General features: G+C 34.8%; 1 protein-coding gene across 1 annotated transcript in view; it reads right to left on the minus strand.

Annotated features, from left to right (window-relative positions):
- LOC117104902 overlaps nucleotides 1-12,011 on the minus strand; it is a 42,263-nt gene extending 30,252 nt beyond the window's left edge. Inside the window, exons 1-2 of the mRNA XM_033245807.1 lie at nucleotides 11,734-12,011; nucleotides 4,419-4,666 (exon numbers count right to left, since the gene is read on the minus strand). Of these exons, the coding sequence (XP_033101698.1) occupies nucleotides 4,419-4,666; nucleotides 11,734-11,844 (359 nt within the window). The 5' untranslated portion in view covers nucleotides 11,845-12,011. The remainder of the gene's footprint in view (nucleotides 1-4,418; nucleotides 4,667-11,733) is intronic.
- Nucleotides 12,012-19,738: the final 7,727 nt, after the last annotated feature.

A 19,738-nucleotide genomic window follows, 5' to 3' on the forward strand; every position in this document is an offset into this window, starting at 1 on the left:
TACTTTGATGATATTCATTGTGTTATGCTATAATATTAATAAGATATAAATCATGAATGTATTCAAAGTAGTATTGGAGACCCCCATATTACATATTAAATACATCAGTTTATTTATTACGGTACCAGTATAACCAATCAGCAGAAAAAACATGCGTTGATTGAATTCACAAAAATTTTTATAACCATAGCCGTGATGTAAAGGTACGGGTAAAAAAGAATGATTAATGTGTTTTTGGGCTCACAATTAAATAAAGCAGTGTTCAAATTCAATACATATAGACCTATTTAATAATTAATTAAATTTAAAAAAAATGTGAAAGCTCCGTATAGGGAATTCCAAGTGGGGTATTAGACATAAATGTGTTTCCTAAACGCTGAACACCATGTCAACCACAAATTTCACTAATAATCGGATATTTCAATTACAAAATTACCCTTGGGATCGAATTGCTACATATATGCCAACGGGAGACACAAAAAGAAAACCACAAAAATGAACAGGCGTATGTTTTTAATGTTGTCAATACACAGGCCTACATTGATGATGTTCATTGTGTTATGCTATAATATTAATAAGATATAAATATGATAGGTTCCATTAGAATGTATAGACATCTCCCATATGTACTATACATTACTTAAAGCGTGTACAGTGAAAGTCTAATTGACGAGTTTCCTAATAATGTACTGTATTAACAGGGGACACATCAACTTTATAAAAAAAAAAACAAAAAAAAAAAACGAATATATCCTAAATTTCCTGCACTTTCAGATAAAAATCAACAATACATTTACTGCACCAATAACAAATTTCCGGTTAATTAAATGATTATGAAGGAAATAATTTTGCAGACTTAAGTTGCCGACATATAAGAAAAACATTTCCATCCGTTACGAGATTATTATGAATAATTTAGAATCCATCATCTCGAAAAATTGCACAATCAGTGCAAATTGGTCTCTCCTGACTATCAGTTAGACATCAACTGATCGGTAGGGCCAGAAACAAGTGCACGGGCTATAGGGACACAGGTCTACACGTCCCACAAAACACATATTTGGAGTGCATCTAAAGCACATGTGTTTAAAACAATAGTAAAGTGGCCGGGCTTAGCAGAAAGTTCCATTACCATTAGAGGTACCTATATCGGGTGGCAGGCTCATCTTTTATTAAGTTCAGAAAAACAATATCGAGTATTTGTGGCAGTTGTGATGTTAGTAGTAAAAGGAAGTACGGTACTGTGCTTGGACAATGGGATAAAAACTTAAGTATATTATATAGAAAGTTACGGTAAATAACTAAATATACCGTAAAACCTCGAATTAAAGCCCTGTTCCTTTTTTTTTCTTTTTTTTTTTTTTGGCGAACTTTGGATGGGCTTCTTTTCGAGGCTACTTTTGCAAAGTAAAGAAGGGGTGAGGGGCTTCTTTTCAAAATGAATGCTGTACATTTTGTGAACTTGTACCATGAAACAATAAATACCGGTACAGTAAGTCCACTGTAACATCAATCTGCATCATGGAGTGTATTTAACTGGCACTAAATCACCAAAACTACCGTACTGTATAAACCAAGCTTGTTTTTAATTTACTTTATTTTTTGAAATTCATGTACAGTATATATACTGTACTATCTCGAAAAGAAGCCTATGCTATCTTGAAAAGAAGCCCATGGGCTTCTTTTCGAGGCTAATTTTTCAAACTAAAGAGGGGGCTTCAATTCAAGATGAGCTTCATCTGGAGATTAAGCCCATTGGGCTTCAATTCGAGGTTTTACGTTATTTTATAAATATCGGCAATCTTGTACTGTACTATACATGTACCGTAAGCCTATGTATAATATTTTTCAGACAAGCTGAAACGCCAGCCAGTCCGTTTGAGTTCATTTGTTTGCCCGCGGATCATGGGAGGTCTTGCAACGCCTTTTGGTTTTCAATTATGAGTAGTCTCCAAACACATTCTGTCTCACTGGGGATTCCCAAGATAAACTTGAATTAATGTTGCTTACAATTTCATTCATTAAAATTACGTCTACCCCCTCTTTTCATAGGTGCAAAGCGATAAATTAAATACACTCATTGTAGTTTCTTCGCATAAAGTCCGTCCCAGACGTCTCGTGAAAATGTTTGAATCAATGATATGGTATAGTGATCATTTCCGTTCTTTCAACAGAATATGATTGAAAGAATTGATTGAATGATTGATTGGTCCAATTCATTTGTGTAGCAATTATTATAGTACGGTATGTGACCAGACTCCCTGTCTCTATATACAGCATAACCTCTCATAAAGTTCAATGTCATAATCACCTAGTAGCCTATGAAAAATGAGCCCCATAGTAGATAACAGTAAATTGGGTTAAACAAAATTGTATAAAAGTGAATATGCTACATAATATGTCATTGTGATAATTTCTGGATAGAAATGGACTACACTGAAAACTTCCTTTGTTTTGTTTACTCAATGATTGTGACGCACATTTTATCAACGCGTTGCAGATATATTTAGAAATACCATAGGCCTAATACATAATTAGAAAACATGAACGATGAATTGGTTGATGAAACAATAGTGTTAAGTTTCATAAAATAATCATGTAGGCTACTCCACGCCTTAGGCTTATTACGATGGTTCTGGAAGTTTAGGCCTGCATAAACAATAGTGGCAAGAAAAAAATATCCACTCGTTGCAGACCAATCGATCCGAATTGGTGTAATAGTACTATTATGTTTATTATGGACTTGTTGACCTATCATTACTTAGGATGCGGAAAAAAGAGGATACTGTATTTTAATGGGAAGACACATTTACCGGTACCCTAGAAGCATACGATCGGTGAAGGCCATGCAAGTAGTTGTGTAGGCCTATGTCATTTTCGCACACCTTTTATTAAACCATGATAAACTAAAAAAAACGTCTAGACGCTAAAACATCGTAAAGTGCATGACCCTTAATGGTTTATAGAGGCTGATGATCGATAATTATTTCCGCGAAACACAGTGATTATAATAGGCCTAAAAAATGGGACGTCATTAGGTTAGATGTCGCGTATGGAAAATTTCAGTAAGTTAGCATGATAATTTTGTCATGTAGCTGCCATTTTTTGCCATATAATGGAGAACATCACTGTTTTTGCTTCCTGTGCAATTTTCAATAACGTCATATTTTTGTCTCCACCTGCTGAGCGCACTGATCATAACTGTTAAAGTGTATGCATACAATACAAGGGGTCTGTGTTAATTTATAATAATAGATTTATGTTTGATTGCTTTCATTTATATGAATGTTATATCTTTATAACATCCGGTATGAAGAATAAAGAGTACTGTGTGCACAAACGTAAGCAACACCGTTTTCTCATAATGTAACAAGCATATTGGTAACTGATAAAAAAAACTAAGGGTTATGTCACATATGGCATCCGTAGAGGCATGGAGCCAATATGGATCTATGGTCGGGGTGACATTATGGCTTATTTGTACCACATGTATACCATATGCAGTAGGCAAGTAAATTTAAAAAGCAAAACAACGTGGGCCATTAAAGCACAACCAGTGGCGTAACAATGAGGCCGGGGGCCCTGTGGCTTTCTAAAAACTGGGGGCCCTTTTTGGGGGTCATTTTTAGGTCCCGGTCGCCAATTCTATCGTGGGATTTTAGATGTACTCGTTTTTTAATCATGTTTGCATTGTTATTCTAAACAACGAATAAATGATATAATATCAGTGGCAGATCCAGGTACAGTATTTGAAATAAAGGTGCCAGGAAGGGACTTTCACAGTAGGAGAGTCTATACTACCGCAGCTCCACCATGGTTGGGGCTGAGGTAAGATATGGCCGAAAATGGCACTCACCGACATAACATTGTGAACATGATTTTCTTTTTATCTCCATATAAAAACATTTTGACAAATTTAGTGGGGCCCCGGGTCGGCAGGAGAGACACATTATGTTGTTGGCCTGGGTAGAAAATGTATGATTATAGCACGTCTAGATGGCTGGAAATGGCACTTACAGACTTAAAATCGTGAAAATATTGTCCTTTTATCTCCATTTTAACATTTTGTGACACATTTGGTGGGTTCCTGGGCCGACAGGGTCCCCATCCATTTAATATCCACCAGTGGAAATAATATGATATGCCTTGCAGTCGATTTCAGAAGCACATTATGGTTTTATGTATCAACAAAGTCCTTTTTGGTCAGGGTGCTAGATCGAGGAAGCTGGGTAGGGTCGGGGGTCCTGCGGACCGCCGCATGAGAGTGCATAGGCGTTACGCCCCTGTGGGCACAACTCGAGTTTATCTACCAAAGACGACGTTTCCATTTCCTATTTCTAGGCTTACAATAAAAAGTTAGTCAGATTAGGCCTAAATGTTGATTGATAGTAAATACCAACTGGCAGTTTACTGCTTACCTCATTTGGAATGATTTGTCCATGCCTTCCTTTAATTTAAACGTATGGGTACCAATACCCGTCACCCAGTTTTCCTCTAAACTCAAATCTGTACATTGGTACCCCAATCGAATTTTGGGGCCAACACAGGAGTCGCATTCTAAATACGATTCACCCCAAAGTTTTTTCCTGGAATCGATCGCCGTTTGTGTACAATCATTGTGAGGTTTACTGTCCCTTCGCCACGATACACGATACGACACTCGAATCTATATATCAAAATGAAGAGAAATTTTGTTTATTTACAATCCAAAAATATAAAAATTATTAAAGCACACCGTATTGCGAGAGTGCAAACGTGCATAAGGTACGTGAGCCAAACGCACATGGATACCATTGCATGCATCACGCAACCGTGATTATATACCAAAGTTTCCAAAATTTAAAGAGGCATATAGGCATATTATGTTTGACCTTTTTTAAAAATAGTTTATCTATTAAATTAAGTTCATTTCCACTTAAAATTTGACTCAAAAACCTGGAACGTTTAAAAAATGTCATGACACGATTTATTGGGCTAACACGTAGCTGCAAATTTGCACACGCATTAAAATTGTACGAAAAAGATAAACAGTACATTAATAGGCGTTTATTATAATAAATGATTATAATTAAAGTACAGTGAGTAAATACTCAAAAATATTAAAATATGTCATGTACATCATTAGCATAATGAAATATCAAACATATAGAACGTTTCGTCATTGATGATCGTCATTACTCTGCCCGCAGTTATATTGAGCCTGTATTAAGTACCGTATATTATTAAGTGCCATCCAAGAGCATGAAGTAGATTTAATACATTAGTTTCGCTCTTCGGCTTAATGTATGCTGAACATTTATAGCATAATGAACAACTTGAATGTACGTTAAAGATGGATAATTACAATTTTGATACGCCTTTTGTAAAATACTTCGTCGGCAAATTATGTTACCTGAGCATATTACATTTACATCTGTCAATTTTATATCCAGGTCATTCCAATAATTTTATATAAAAAATTAAATTGCCCCATGGAGAGATATGAACGCAAACAAGTGACTTTTTTGGGACAGAATGTCGCTATATGTCCACCCACCCTGTGGTTTGTACATCGTATCTGATAGATTCTCTCTATAGACAGAAATATTGGACAAAATATTTGACCGTCTGAAGGCAATTTACTCAGTATTAATAAATTTCATGAAAAAATGTGTCAAAAGTGTGGGTAACGGGTACCCTGTTGTGGTAAATTAACGTATTTACGGGTTATGACATTTAGGATGATTTTATTATCTAATTTAAATTCCAAATATCAACCGTCTCTCTTCATGCTTCGACGGTGCAGACATTTTGTAATTTATGGAAATTCAATATTTTTTCTTCGTAGGGTGAATATTCGATTTAATGATGTGCACTTACTTATTCGTGTATATTAAATGAATGACATAAGACGCTACTTCCTTTTTTTATCATTCTTTTCAATAATTACGTCTTTTTAGGAGGCCTATTATATTAGTGTTTATAAAGTGATATTGCTATCCTCATCTCCATTTTAAATTTATATTTTTATTTATTATATCACTATCATCTTTATTAATAAAACCATCAATAATAATGTCGTTAATAATAGACACATGCCTATTATTAAATAGGCCTATTATATATTATCATTACATGCCTACTATTAATTTAAATAATGTGTAGCCATTACATGCCTACTATTAATTTAAATAATGTGTAGCCATTACATGCCTACTATTAATTTAATTAATGTGTAGCCTATACATCTGGCTCGTGTGCACTTTGAAGAAACCGTTGCATCTTTCGGAAGAGGCAGGGGCTTACCCGATGCTATGGTTCACTTCAGTACCTCTCGTTGTGGGTTGATGAAACATGAAGCTACTATAAGGACCTCTTTACGGTGGGCAGGTAGTAACGGACCACGCCCATACGCTATTAAAACTCAACACAATGATGCTGCAAGATGGGTTATTTACCTTGGATCATCATATACGGTATTTTTTATTAGACGTTCTTCGTTGTATGTGAGACCATCATTACCTTTAATGTTCGCTACTTCACTTTTAAAGATTGTCCTATTTATAGTTAGTGAAAAGGCGCTACGGAAATACAGTGGCGTCGAGAGCCAGTAAGGGCCCCGGGGCAACACCTCACATGGACCCCCCCCCCCCCACCTCACTTGGGACCCCAATCGGCCGCTCCCCAAATTAAGTCTCCTCCTAAGACCCTATTTGTCCAAACCCACATACATGAATATGATTCCATATGATTATTTTTTTGCAATGTAGATGTATCAGAATAATCTGATGAATAAACGAGAGATTTCAAGACGGTGAAGGTTTGGAAGGGGAGAGCATTGGGTTGTCTATTCCCCTGGGGGATTATTCATCTAGTAATAAAAATACAAAAAGACTGAGAAAGACGCCCATAAAACCATAGTTTGTTCTGACAACAAAAGTTTTCATCTTGGCTTGGGCTCGGACCCTATGGAGATTTTGTTCTTACCCCGAAAATTGTTCATCTTGGTCCGGGCCCCAGAAGACCCGGGCCCCAGGGCAGCGACCTCTCGACGCCGCTGCGGAAATATGTTCTCCACTGTGTATCCGTATCATACCTCCATGTTATCATGAATGACCCTGGATTTTTGCCATGCCAACCAGGATACACTCAACAATTAATTCGAATTATCACGTAACATTTCAGTGATACGTATGGAATTCCGAAGTGCTCAACTCCCTAAATCGGGACTGTAGGTGTAGAATTTGTCACTATACGTGTATGTTAACATGCAAGACTGTTGGGCATTTTTTTTTATCTCTTTGTTGGGTCAATTTTGGATCCAGGCCACCATAACGTTTTACAAATCTTTCATCATTGGTACATTTCATCTCTTTTATTGTTCAGAATAAAGAACGAGAACTAACTTGCCAATGGGAGTCACAAAAAGGTAATGAACTGTTTCTCAAACACCCCACTTAATGGCGCTGTATTATGGAATACTGTATAGGCCTATGCCTTATTTAGTCGCGTCTTTCAGATACCAATTTCAAGATTGTTGAGCGGGGATTAAGATACCAAAGTTTTCAAAAGGAAGATAAACAAATTTCTTCTGTAGACTAGACAGTGATGTCGCCACTCTGGAACTCAAGCATGGTCACATAGGTAAAATACACAGAGATTGAGCACAAATTTTGAAAAGATACGCTTTAAGAGGCTGTTGGACAATCAATTGAAGTATGTGGTACCCGTTTGCTTTCTCTAAAGTGTGGTATAACATATGGCTAGTAAATAATGAATTGAATTGGATACGTTGACTTTGATTGAAGTTCAGATTGAATTAAAGCACGGGATATTATAACGAGACCTTTGTAAAATTATTGTAAGGAATTTTTGGGATGGCACTCTCCTTTCAGTTCTAGAAATGTAGATTCAATCACTTATGATTTTAAAAATCAAAAGGTAATTTTATATCATCTTCAGCAAACAAAGACAATCATAAAGAGTACGGTAACGAATCAAAAAAATACTTACAAATTTACCAGGGAGCAAAGAAAGCGGAATAAACTATTGCATAAAGTGTACATAAGATAGGCATACATCATGGTTTGCCTCACCGTTTTGGAAATTAGACTTATTAATTGATTTTATTTAAATGAGCAATTAAAAGTCTTAATTAATTTTTATGAGGTAACCAGGCAGTATGCCACACTGTGTCCCAATAGGTCTAGGCTTTTTTTTAAGCAGGATTAGTCCCACGAAAAAACAAAATCCAACGCAAGCACCTCAACTTCAAGGTTAATTTAAATGAGCGCTAAGATGGATTATTCCAAAACATTCACTAACGATACACAGTATCACTAGGGTCTAGGCCTGGGGATAACTTGATGTTCCTAATTGAAGGTCGAATGGTCTTGCGAATGTGGATCTTTAAAATAATCTCTATTTCAAATTATTTCCTTCTTACTCATACACATACACTTCTTTTGATGTAAAATTCAACGTTCAGCAAACTAAGTGTCGAGGATACTTCTAATAAAACAAGACCTCGAGATAGTTATCAAATATATTGGCAACGAAATCATAGAATATATCGCAGAATTTGTTATGTGAAGTAGATCCGTTCAAAGAAGCTACAATTATATGACAAATGAAAGCCTATCAGTTACGATTTTCAAACCTTGATATTAATTCCTTGTCCATTAATATATACTTGATCATGAGTAATACATGAACAAAACCGTGCAATACCGTAATATAATTTTAAAAGCATCTCTTTTGAATTGACACATGAATTAACAGCAGGAATCCAAAACATCAACATCGCGTTGTTTTTTTTTTATTATTGCCACAGAGAGAAGGCCTAGGACTACTCTATTTTTCTGACAATTTTATATACACTAACAACCTCACGAATATTCATGATAACAGTATACCTTCTTGTGAGAAATGTAACCTGTTAAGATGCATACCAAATTAATAAGATCTAATAACACTTTAAGTACCTACAGTATGTAAGGCCCCATAAAAAAAATTATTAGTTTATCACCCGCTCCCTCATCACTTTTGGGAAAAATCTGATTTTTTTTTTTTCAATCAACATATATTTTCATTTCAAACGGTTTTTTTTCCATCTTTTTTAACTTGAAAAGCTCAGGGTTTCTTGCAAATAAACATATTTTTAAAATATAAATTTGATTCCATTCTTATGACTTTTTATATATGGGTCTCTAACCATTGATTTACTTGTGATCATCGGTAAAATGGGGGCGGGATTAGCAATCAGTTTTTATTCTTTGATAGGGTGATAAACTAATAATTTTGTTTATGGGGCCTATAATGTAAAGACCATCAAAAGTGACAGTTTATATAATATAGGCCTGCATCATGAATAAGATTCCAACGTATCTCTACAAGAGATCCCCACACTCACAAGACTCCATTGCCTAGGTATATCCGTTTTAAATAGATAAAGAAAGAAATGATGATCTCATGGCCTGATTAATTTCGAGCTGCATTCATTCTGTTGAAATACAAACATTTTTTTGAATTTATAGAAGTTAATCCAATAACGGTAACTTTTGTTTTGTTAAAGTCTTTTTCTTTCACCCCCCCCCCCATTTAGTTTATGTTTTCACTTTATTGTTACAGTTATTATTGTGTTTATGTTTGTTATGAAATGAATCAATTTTCAAAAAGTCCATAGGCATGCCACGTTTTCCTAAAGTGTCAACACTATCAGTTTCTGTGGTAATTTTCTGTGATTTGTATATGTGTGTACCTGATGATGTCATATTAGTCCTAAATATGGGCAGGATGAAGTATTATAATTATGTGAGAAAACCACAGGTATTTCTTACATAAAACGTGATGGTGTGGATAGAATTTTATTTCTCTCCTTTAACGAACTTTTCTCCTTAATTCAAAACAACAGTTTCAACCGCAACAAAATTGCCGTCGAATCGTGACTTGATGCATTCAGTGGTTCACCAGGCGAACAGGATTTGGCTCGCCTTCTCATCGCCCAGATTAATTCCATTGTAGCGGGCGTTGGAGGTAACTGATGTATACAATATACTAATGTTCATTATTCCACATAAACACACCAATACCTAAAGAAACTGTCACACTACAGTACATTACATTAATTATCTCTGCACCCATCAGACGAGTATTAACATATAATGCAGGATTTTATGTAATCAAGGAAGTCATTCATTAAAAAAAATTTCCACACATTGAATTAATTAATAAACATGAAACTGATCCTATATGTTACACAAATGATATGAACTTTTTTCTCTCATCCCTTAACGACCATTTCTTTTTTCTTTACGTAAAAAACAACAAAACCGCAACAGAATTACCGTCGAACCACAACGGTTTGATGTATTCAGTGGTGCACCCGTCTAACAATGGTAGTTTAGCTCGCCTTACCCATCGCCAGGTGAATTATATTGTAAAGGGTTGCAGGTAGCTATATGTACACAATCTGTACCGTAATCCACTAAATGCTCCTTAATCCACGCCGATTACATCAATAGAGTCCCTAAAAACTGTCATATTTACCGATTATGAATACATTGTTATCAATATAGCTGCACCCATAGGCATGAAGGTTTAATAAACCTGACATTCTTTAAAAAAAAAAAAATTAAAAAAAACCAGATCGAAAAAAAAAAATCAAACAATGAAACAAAGAAATTCATGCGCTGATTACACAAACGATGTGGCGCACAGACACGTGCTCACATCAAGCTAAAAAATACAAATTATGATATGTTTTAGGATCTGAAAAATACAAATTTTTGATTGATGTACCAAGATGAATCGGTAAGGCCAACTAGACGAATCAACAAGGATTGTTTAGTTAATATAAATCACACTTGAAGAATAATGCAAGTTTACATTTAAAAAAAACGTTGTAGGCCTTTTACTTTACTATAAATACAGTTCGCCCTCCGATTCGAGAAGACAACATTTTGGACCTGAAGATTTAGGGTGGTCTCGGGGCTAGCTTCGTGTTAAAAGGTTGAAGATTGCCATTTGGGTCTTTGGAAAAGTGGTCTCGAGTTGGAGGGGTCTCGAATTGGAGGGTACATTTTATAAGCATCATTTATGCAATGCCTTAGCCAAGATTTTCAAACAGTGCGGGACAATATCAGGGTGGAGCCACTTTACGCGTAAACCCAAATAATGTTGACCTATTTTCTTAAAAGTTGACCCATTTTACGCACAAATATGAACAAGCTGGACCCATTTTCGTAAAATTGTATCCATTTTAGGGTATATATGAGAAATCTGGACCCATTTTCACAGTGGACCTATTTTATGTATGAAATTGGAATTGCATAATTTGAACCCATTTTTCAAAATGTGGACCTATTCTTTGTGGACCCAAATAGAAAAACAAAACAAAAAACAAATTAATAACAGATCCTATAAGTAATTTAAATAGACCTTCATATACATACAATAATATAATATATATATATATATATATATATAGCCTATGCATATATGTATATGAATATATATATATATATATAAAATGTTTACAGATACAGACTTTTCAATAAAGCAAGATTCCTGTGAAAATGTTTCCAAAAGCTGCCATCAAAACTAATCTGTGTCACCATTTACGGAATAAAAAAAACACGATTCGATACTTCAAATGCAGTCTTCGCGATAAATTCATTATCACTAGCCTCTTAAGTATGTACACATTCGTGAGATACATTAAGAAAAATTATACATCTATAATTCCTTGCTTACCTCTCCTGGATTTGGTCCTGGTTCATAAGTTATATATGCCCCACGAAAATGAGACGCATGACATTCAAAAGCCATGAACACAAACAATAATCCTATTGTGTAAAGATACATGATGTTCCGTTGACTGTCCTTAGTTGAAGTTTTTAATTTCCGCTCCCAAATTGATGTTTAAAACACTAAATTATTATATATTCCTGAAATAATGTGTCTTTTTTTTTCTACCAATCAATGATCTTCGCGTTGTTCAGTCTCCGTGTCGGTAACACTCTGATTGTACACATACCTTGGTGAGGTCTTCTTATAAGAACGCGTCACTGATGCTTAGGTGATTTGTGCATTTCGTAAACACGCCCCCAATAGGGCATGATCACACTTTCCCTCTCTTTCCGGGATATTCTTTTTGTGCCCCGCATAATAATCAACCAGAACGATTCATTCAATGAATGATTCGTCACGCGTGAAAGGTATAATGATTACAGTGATTGTATATCAAAACAGTAGCAAACTAAATGAATTGATTAAAACCGATATGCTTCGTTTAGAATGAGTCGTTCTCTTGCCACACATGACGAAGTACGCACACTTGTATAAAAATAACACGATCGAAATTTTTACGATTGAAGCCTTAAATGATTCACTTTAATGTCTTTCATGGTGATTGTGAGCTGTTAATTGTATATACTTACATAATAGATGTCTAGTTCAAAGGACTCCCTGTAATAAATGTACATAAAATCATCGACAAATTCATTGGATCATTGAGTATGCTGGATTTTTTAAACGTTAAAAAAGAAAAAAAAAAACACATTAAAAAGACTTAGTTTTTACTGATTTACACTAGGCATATCCGTACAAAAATCCTTAAAGTGGTTTACTTATTCAATGTAAAGTTTAAGTCCTAATGGGCAATGGCAGTTGGTCTTTTCTTTTTCAATCTTTTTTTTAATGTTTGTTTTTTAATGTAATGTTCTGAAATGTTGTACCGTACTTGTTTGCCCGAACTATTATAAAATAAATATAAATTAAATATATATCTCGGCGCTGCTGAAAGCGTGTTAGGTCTAAATATTACCGTATTGTGAAATGGTATTGAAATGTAATGATTATATAAAATATCAAATTAAGTTTATATTCCTATATTCGTGTAAATATCCAATGGGCCTATTAGGGAGTTTCGCAAGTTTACGAAAACGATAACCAATACGGTTACGCAATCACACTTTAGACCTTCCCCTACAGTAGCAACAACGTAGACGATTCATGCCTTTTACATGATTTAAGGACCAAATTGAGCTCATACAGCATATTGTCAAGAATATTTTAGGCCCCGAATGACGATAATGATAATGACGTATTCGTTGCCATTTTCGTAAGGTTGCGAAATCTCCCTATTGATCAGACTTTTTACGTCGGTGTGAAATCACAGCATCTTATGAGGATAAGATAGTTTGTTCATATTTGCTAGATCGTGTCAATTGCCTCGATCAAGGACTAATTATATTGATAATTTAAACAATTATTTTTACGGATTAACATATTTTAAGGACATATAAAATAAAGCCTGATACTTTATTATGAATATCTATCATAAAGCAAGCAAACTAGTTTTAATACAGAGTACGAATATCTATTGTATTTTATCTACTTTGTTTTACTATTTGTTGTAGATGTCACGGTCGACGCGAAGTGGAGGTCCCACGTACCCTTGGTCATCGTACCATACATTTATAGACGTTACAAGGACAGGCTCTTCAATTAAAAAGGTCGTCGGTGACAATTATTGATTAGTCTGATGAGTGGGTTAATGTAACTGCAGATCTGGTTACTTAACGTGGGTTTCGCAAGTGTTTCTTGGCCCAAAATATACCGTATCCTTTCATCTTCTTGTTCTGAGGAAGTTACTCATGCGCCATCTCGTTTCTTCCGCTTTATAGCACTTTTGGTGGTTCAAAAATCCGGTGCCTGAAGCCCGGAGCGTGAGTTTATATCCAAGAAAATAACTTTAACGTGAGCGTTTGAAAATTGACTGGTAGATTTTTCCAAACTTAAACTAGTATACTTTTTTTTTTTATATAAGAACACATTTTATAAGAACACTGAGGCTGAAATTGCTTGAAAATTAAGAACAAAATAAGAACAAATTGAGGCTGAGGTAGAATGTCAAACTAGGAAAACCAAAAAATTATATCTGTACCTTATGTGCAATAGGTGTGACTATGTAATACCCTCTATAATACAGTACAGTAGGTGTACCTACCTCCTCCCATTGGGGCCATTATTTAACCGGGGCCTTTTTTGTGGAGCCATTTTTTGCAGGGCCTTTCTTTCAGGGGCCATTTTTTGCAGGGCCGCTTTCACCTCCCAGTACAGTGTATACTGCTGTAAAATTAAATAATTTTTTATGTTTGGAAAGTGTGTAAAATAAGAACAAAATAAGAACATTTTGAGTCTGAAATTGGCCAAAAAATAAGAACACTGAGCCTGGGCAAAATTTTACTGGTTCTTATAAAAAAAAGTGTAGCCTTTGAGTTGGAATCCTATTAACGTAATACAATTTGCCCTTCAATTCGACACCACCCTTGGGACCTGGATATCTGGGGGTGATTTCACAGGTGTCACCTTGTCACAAAAGGTTAGTGTTAATAGATTGAAGATTGTTGGAAAGTGGGGTCTTAGAATTAGAGGGGTCTCGAATTGGAGGGTGCACTATTCCATTGCTACGGAACCACGGACTAAAATCCGGACACGTCGTCTCGACCAACTCGATTCATAGAGAACGCAACGATTTTTTAATTAACAAAGAAAATGCCAAAAAAAACCAAAATGGTGAGTCAAATACTAACTTTAAAATGTTAGAGACAAATTTTGACATACGGATCAAAACGGATATATATGATGCATTAACTGACTGATTCATTGGATGGATATTCAGTAGTTAAAAAACATTAAACAAAAGTACTATATATATTTAATGTGGCCTCAACATTGCATGTATGCTATTGATAAATGAGCTATTTGGTATTATTATTATCATCATCATCATCATTTTCTTGACTGTTAGTCGATTATGTATTGTTGCACTGATTGTTTTATGGAGGGCTTGATTAATTAAATTATTGTATTGATTGTATAATGTTTAAAAAAGAATCTTTTATTTATTGATTGTTTAAAAAAAAAAAGAAATGCCACTGTAAAATTAAATATGATTAACTTGATAGTTAAGGGCATGCTTCTAATCCCATTACATGTGTTCTGGTTACAATTTCTGTCACAGAAGGATGTCTTCCCTTGGCCTCAATAACAGACGTGGTTTATAAAGTATTGTTTACCTACTTTCTTTCAAAAATGAGATGATGAAAGTGAAACAATATTATAAGCTTAAAAATCGACTGTTTAATATTGATAAATGAGCTTTTTGATATTGTTAACTACGTTTGATAAATAAGCTTTTTGATATTGTTAACTACGTTTATTATTTATTTTAAATACTTTTTTTCAATATTTTGAATGAGGGTTGATTATACATTGTTGCATTGACAGGTGTATGGAGGGTTTTGATTAATTTATTGAATGTATATCTTTGATATGTAATTTTAGTCATTATATGAATTAAAATTATAGCCTATTGTTGTTTTTAAAATGTGAAGTGGAGTTGATTAGCTTGATAGTTAAGAGGCTTGCTTCTAATTCCAGAGTTGTGGTTTTAATTCCTCTCATAGTACTTTTTTTTCCACGACTAAACTCAACTTCACTCCCTAGACCACAATGATAGACTTGGTTTATAAAGGATTGTTTAATCCAGGTGGCAGATGTGAAGGAAATATAAAAATAGTACTAACTTAGGATAAGTGATAAATATGTCAGTAGTAACAAAACAATATTGATGTTCAAAGATATGAAGGAACAAATAAAATTGGGACTACCCCACAAAAGAGAGAGAGAAAAAAAGGAGAACGCAACGCGATGTGGCGCACGCAAAGAAGTGTTTATGCGTTCCACGGCCTCAAAGATAGTCTTGACCACCGTCAGACGACGTCGGTTGAGTGTCGGCTGAAGCAGTGTAGGCCCTACACCCTACCAAATAATAGCCCCTAATGGGACCAGTGCTCCTTCTGTGCATGTCTTTTAAATTGCTAATTAAAAAGCTATATTAGACCCAGTTCTCATCTGATACCTTTCATAACTGTAGGTCTACACGTTTATAATACAGTTTCCTTGAAACTAATAACTATATGCACACATCGCGTTCTTTCATTCCAACATCGATTCAACAAGGGACACACAGATTGCGTTAAAGTGGGTCTTAACGAGTAACTCACTGTGCGCATATTCCAGAGGGTGCGTCTAGAATAATTGCGAACTACGTTGCATCAAAGCGAATCACCTGGTAAATAGCTCAGAATATTGTCATTTTAAATAGGCTATAAGCAGAAAATGCAGGTTCTTCAAATTATGACATTAGAATGTCCTTGACATTGGTTAAAGAGTTTATTCTTAATCCATATTATTTCACCTCAATCCATTATATAAGAATTATTATAGTATTCAATGGCCAGTCCATACTTATTAATACTTGATTAATTAATCCAATTAGATTAAAAGAAAATGAATTAAAACATCAACTGGACATAGCGAGTATGGTCTAGGCTGGCAGGTTGTTTTGTAGGACACTTTCTAGTCCTTAAAAAGTTCTCACAGAACTAGAATTGCTAAAAAATATATTGTTTTGACGGTCTAACACTGAGGTTTTTAGCAAACCAACTTTCGATAATAAACAACATCACATGTTAATGTTTATTCACCGTTAGCTCTGCCTATGAATAAAATTCCGATAGCAAGACAATGCCGGATATCTCTGACAATCCCGTGGCCTTCGTAGGGGAAGACTGATGTAGGAACATGAACTTACCTTAAGGCCCAATAAAAAAATTATTAATTTATCACCTCCGCGCGCATGTATTCTATGGTACTGAATTTTTTTTTTTTTTTGAAAAAAAAAAAAAAAAAAAAAAAAAAAAAAATTTCATTTATTATATTAAATAGTTAGTAGATATTGTTTGCATTATCTAAATCATGTTTTATTTTGAATATCAATGCACCAGCAATCAACCCAGGGGTGATATTTGGCTTTAGCAAATTAAAAAATTTAAAAAAATCCTCCCTCCCTCATCACTTTTCTACCCAGATAGGGTGATAAACTAATAATATTTTTATAGGGCCTAATGCAACGAGATGTCATGATCATAAAGATACAATATAGATAATTAATAAAATAATAATGTATAAATAAATAATAGCATGAGGTAATAACATTAATTAATTAAATGAATAATAAGAAATATCGTAACTTGGAAGGGATGCCTCAGAAGCGAAGTTTGAAGAGGCTCTTTAATTTGTGTAGGCCTACGTTCTTCGTGTTGTTGTTGCTGGTTGTAGTGGTGGCAGTGTTGTGGTTTAGCCAGACAAATTTCATTTTTACGGTGTTGTTAAAATGACAATAAAAGAGTATCCTATATCGTATCGAAGTAAATTCATTGTCACCACAAATAGTAGCCTATTCGTAAGCCAAATGGTTTCAAACTTCTCAAAGCTCAAATGACAATACGGGGACATACCTGTGTGATTATGATTCTTAAAAAAATGAATAAAAATGTGATTTAATTTTTGTATAATTACTTCCTATAGGACTAATGGTAGGCTATTTTGAAGGAAGCTCTCATTTTTCCGAATATATTTATTTAACGCAGTGAAATTGAGCGGACAGTAAAAGTATTTGTTGACTTATCCTGTACAGTTGATCACACTGATTGCTTGACAGTAAGTTGGCTGGTTGACAAACATTTAATATGTTTCCCGATTTAACGTGTGTGTATCATTACTGTATTTCGATGAATAATTCTTCTCATGTATAAATTTACGTCATTTCCTTATTTCAGTACATGAAACTTGTCTTTTCTTTGACTGAACTATTGCTTCCATTTTCATCGTATAAGGAGTCGGCAATAGGAGAAGGTGACATCTTTGAAGCCAGCCATGTGGCTTGATAATTGATATCCGAGACTATTGAGCCCAACCGACAGTAATTTTTTGGGGTTTTTTTTTATTAACATGAAATACAATGAGAATATCACAACATAATTAGTTTTAATGTAATGTTGCTGTATTATCGTATATTACCTTGGTGGTTGTATGTTGTACATAGACCTAACCTTCACGGGCGCAGTTTAATTGACAACCAAGGAAATGTTTAATAAATGTTCAGATGATTAGTTTTCATAAAATGACATTGTACTACTTTAGCAACTAACCAATGGTATGCCTATTCAGTGCTGGTCTTCCTGACTAGCAGTGATCATATCCTATAGGATTCGTGTCTAATTCTCAGTAATCTGGAGCCAATGTGCACTTTTAAATAACCTTCCTCTTAACTCAATACCTTAAATCTGGAAAAACAATAATGTATACAAGTATATTACCAATAATGTGATGCTGACGTTTCTACATCAATAAAGGACAAATCGATACAAGGTTCTGAATAGCCTACCCGGTTCTAATCATGGTAAACCATGGTATCATGGTCTGAGTCGAGTTTCTTCGCCAATGGCGGCAACATCGCGCAGTTATGCTCACTTTGTTGGTCTTATTTGCTTGGAGAGTGACTCTTAAGCTCCTATTTTTTAAGATCGAGTACATTCTAAGTTAGACTCAGTATTCCTACTAGGCCCACTGAAACTCACTACCGTAGGTTGAAAGAAACATCTAATCGCCATAGGTTGGTGTTTGGATAGAATGGAATAGAGAAGTATATACCGGTACAGTAAATGCATAAACCTATTAATCACTGTAATTTAAAAAAAAAAAAAGAAGGCAGGCAGACCTGGTCATATATAGGCAAAAAATCAGAAACGTAGGCCTATATGCTATAAGATGTTGGACACAGGGTGAAGAAAGTTAATAACTGCCATATCCATAAATTCAGATACGAATACCTAAGCTTAATATATAATCTCATAATCTTGGATTTAAGGATTCTAAACAAGTATTTTAGTTATAAGTTCAATTTGAGATCAATCTTAAACAAGATTAGTATGATCACTATTCAATAAAAATTCAAAATTACTCAACAATCCGTTGGAATGCAGCCGACCTATTTTTCGTTATGAAAGGAATAAATTTATACTGGAATTAAGCTAAGCAGCATTCAAGTGTACCATACACGCACGATGCATTCTAGTTGCTAATGATAAAAATATACCATAGCGATGACGGCCAAAATGCGACAGAGTCGGCAGCAGCGGCAATAATAACAATTTGCCTACATTATACCAATACAATGTAAGCCAAGCTAAAATATGAACACAGGCGAGTATTGGCCTATGGATATATACTCCTTAGACTTACTTTGACTTAAGCATCATTATTGCTGGCCCATTTTATTTTTACCAATGAAATGTAATGCCATTTACTTCGGACGATAATGACTTGACCGTTGGTTAATTGGTCAATTAGTCTCCCAATATCATTATCACATAGGCCTATGGAATGTTAGAACAAACGGTAGATTAAAATTCTTGATATAAGTACAGGCCTATTGAGATCTGGCTACACCTGTCTTTGTACACATTGCTTTACTTTGTTGAGTTGTTTTATTTGGCAGTAGGGCCTGAGACGACGGCCCAGGGGGAGGGGGAATCGGGACTCGTGCTCTATTGGGAGACTAATCCAGGGTGGAAAAAGGGAATGATAATGGGCCATTAATATTAAGCATTACAAAAAAAAACGTGATCATTATATTTTCACAAGAAGATGGGGAGTGCGGAAAGGAATTAATGCTATACAAAAGGTGAAATACCGTAATCATTTATACCTATTCAAAAGAAGCATTACAGACACACCTATGTTGCATTATAGTATTTTCAGTACGGCAGTTAACAGGTCGAAATATTCTTTCATGTAGGTGTGTATTGGGTCAAATTAAGTTTACTAATATTACTAAAATACATCA

Source organism: Anneissia japonica, unplaced genomic scaffold (genome assembly GCF_011630105.1).
Source record: "Anneissia japonica isolate Jap-2015-1 unplaced genomic scaffold, ASM1163010v1 scaffold287834_len5846547_cov211, whole genome shotgun sequence".
In the NCBI taxonomy this organism is placed as follows: domain Eukaryota; kingdom Metazoa; phylum Echinodermata; class Crinoidea; order Comatulida; family Comatulidae; genus Anneissia; species Anneissia japonica.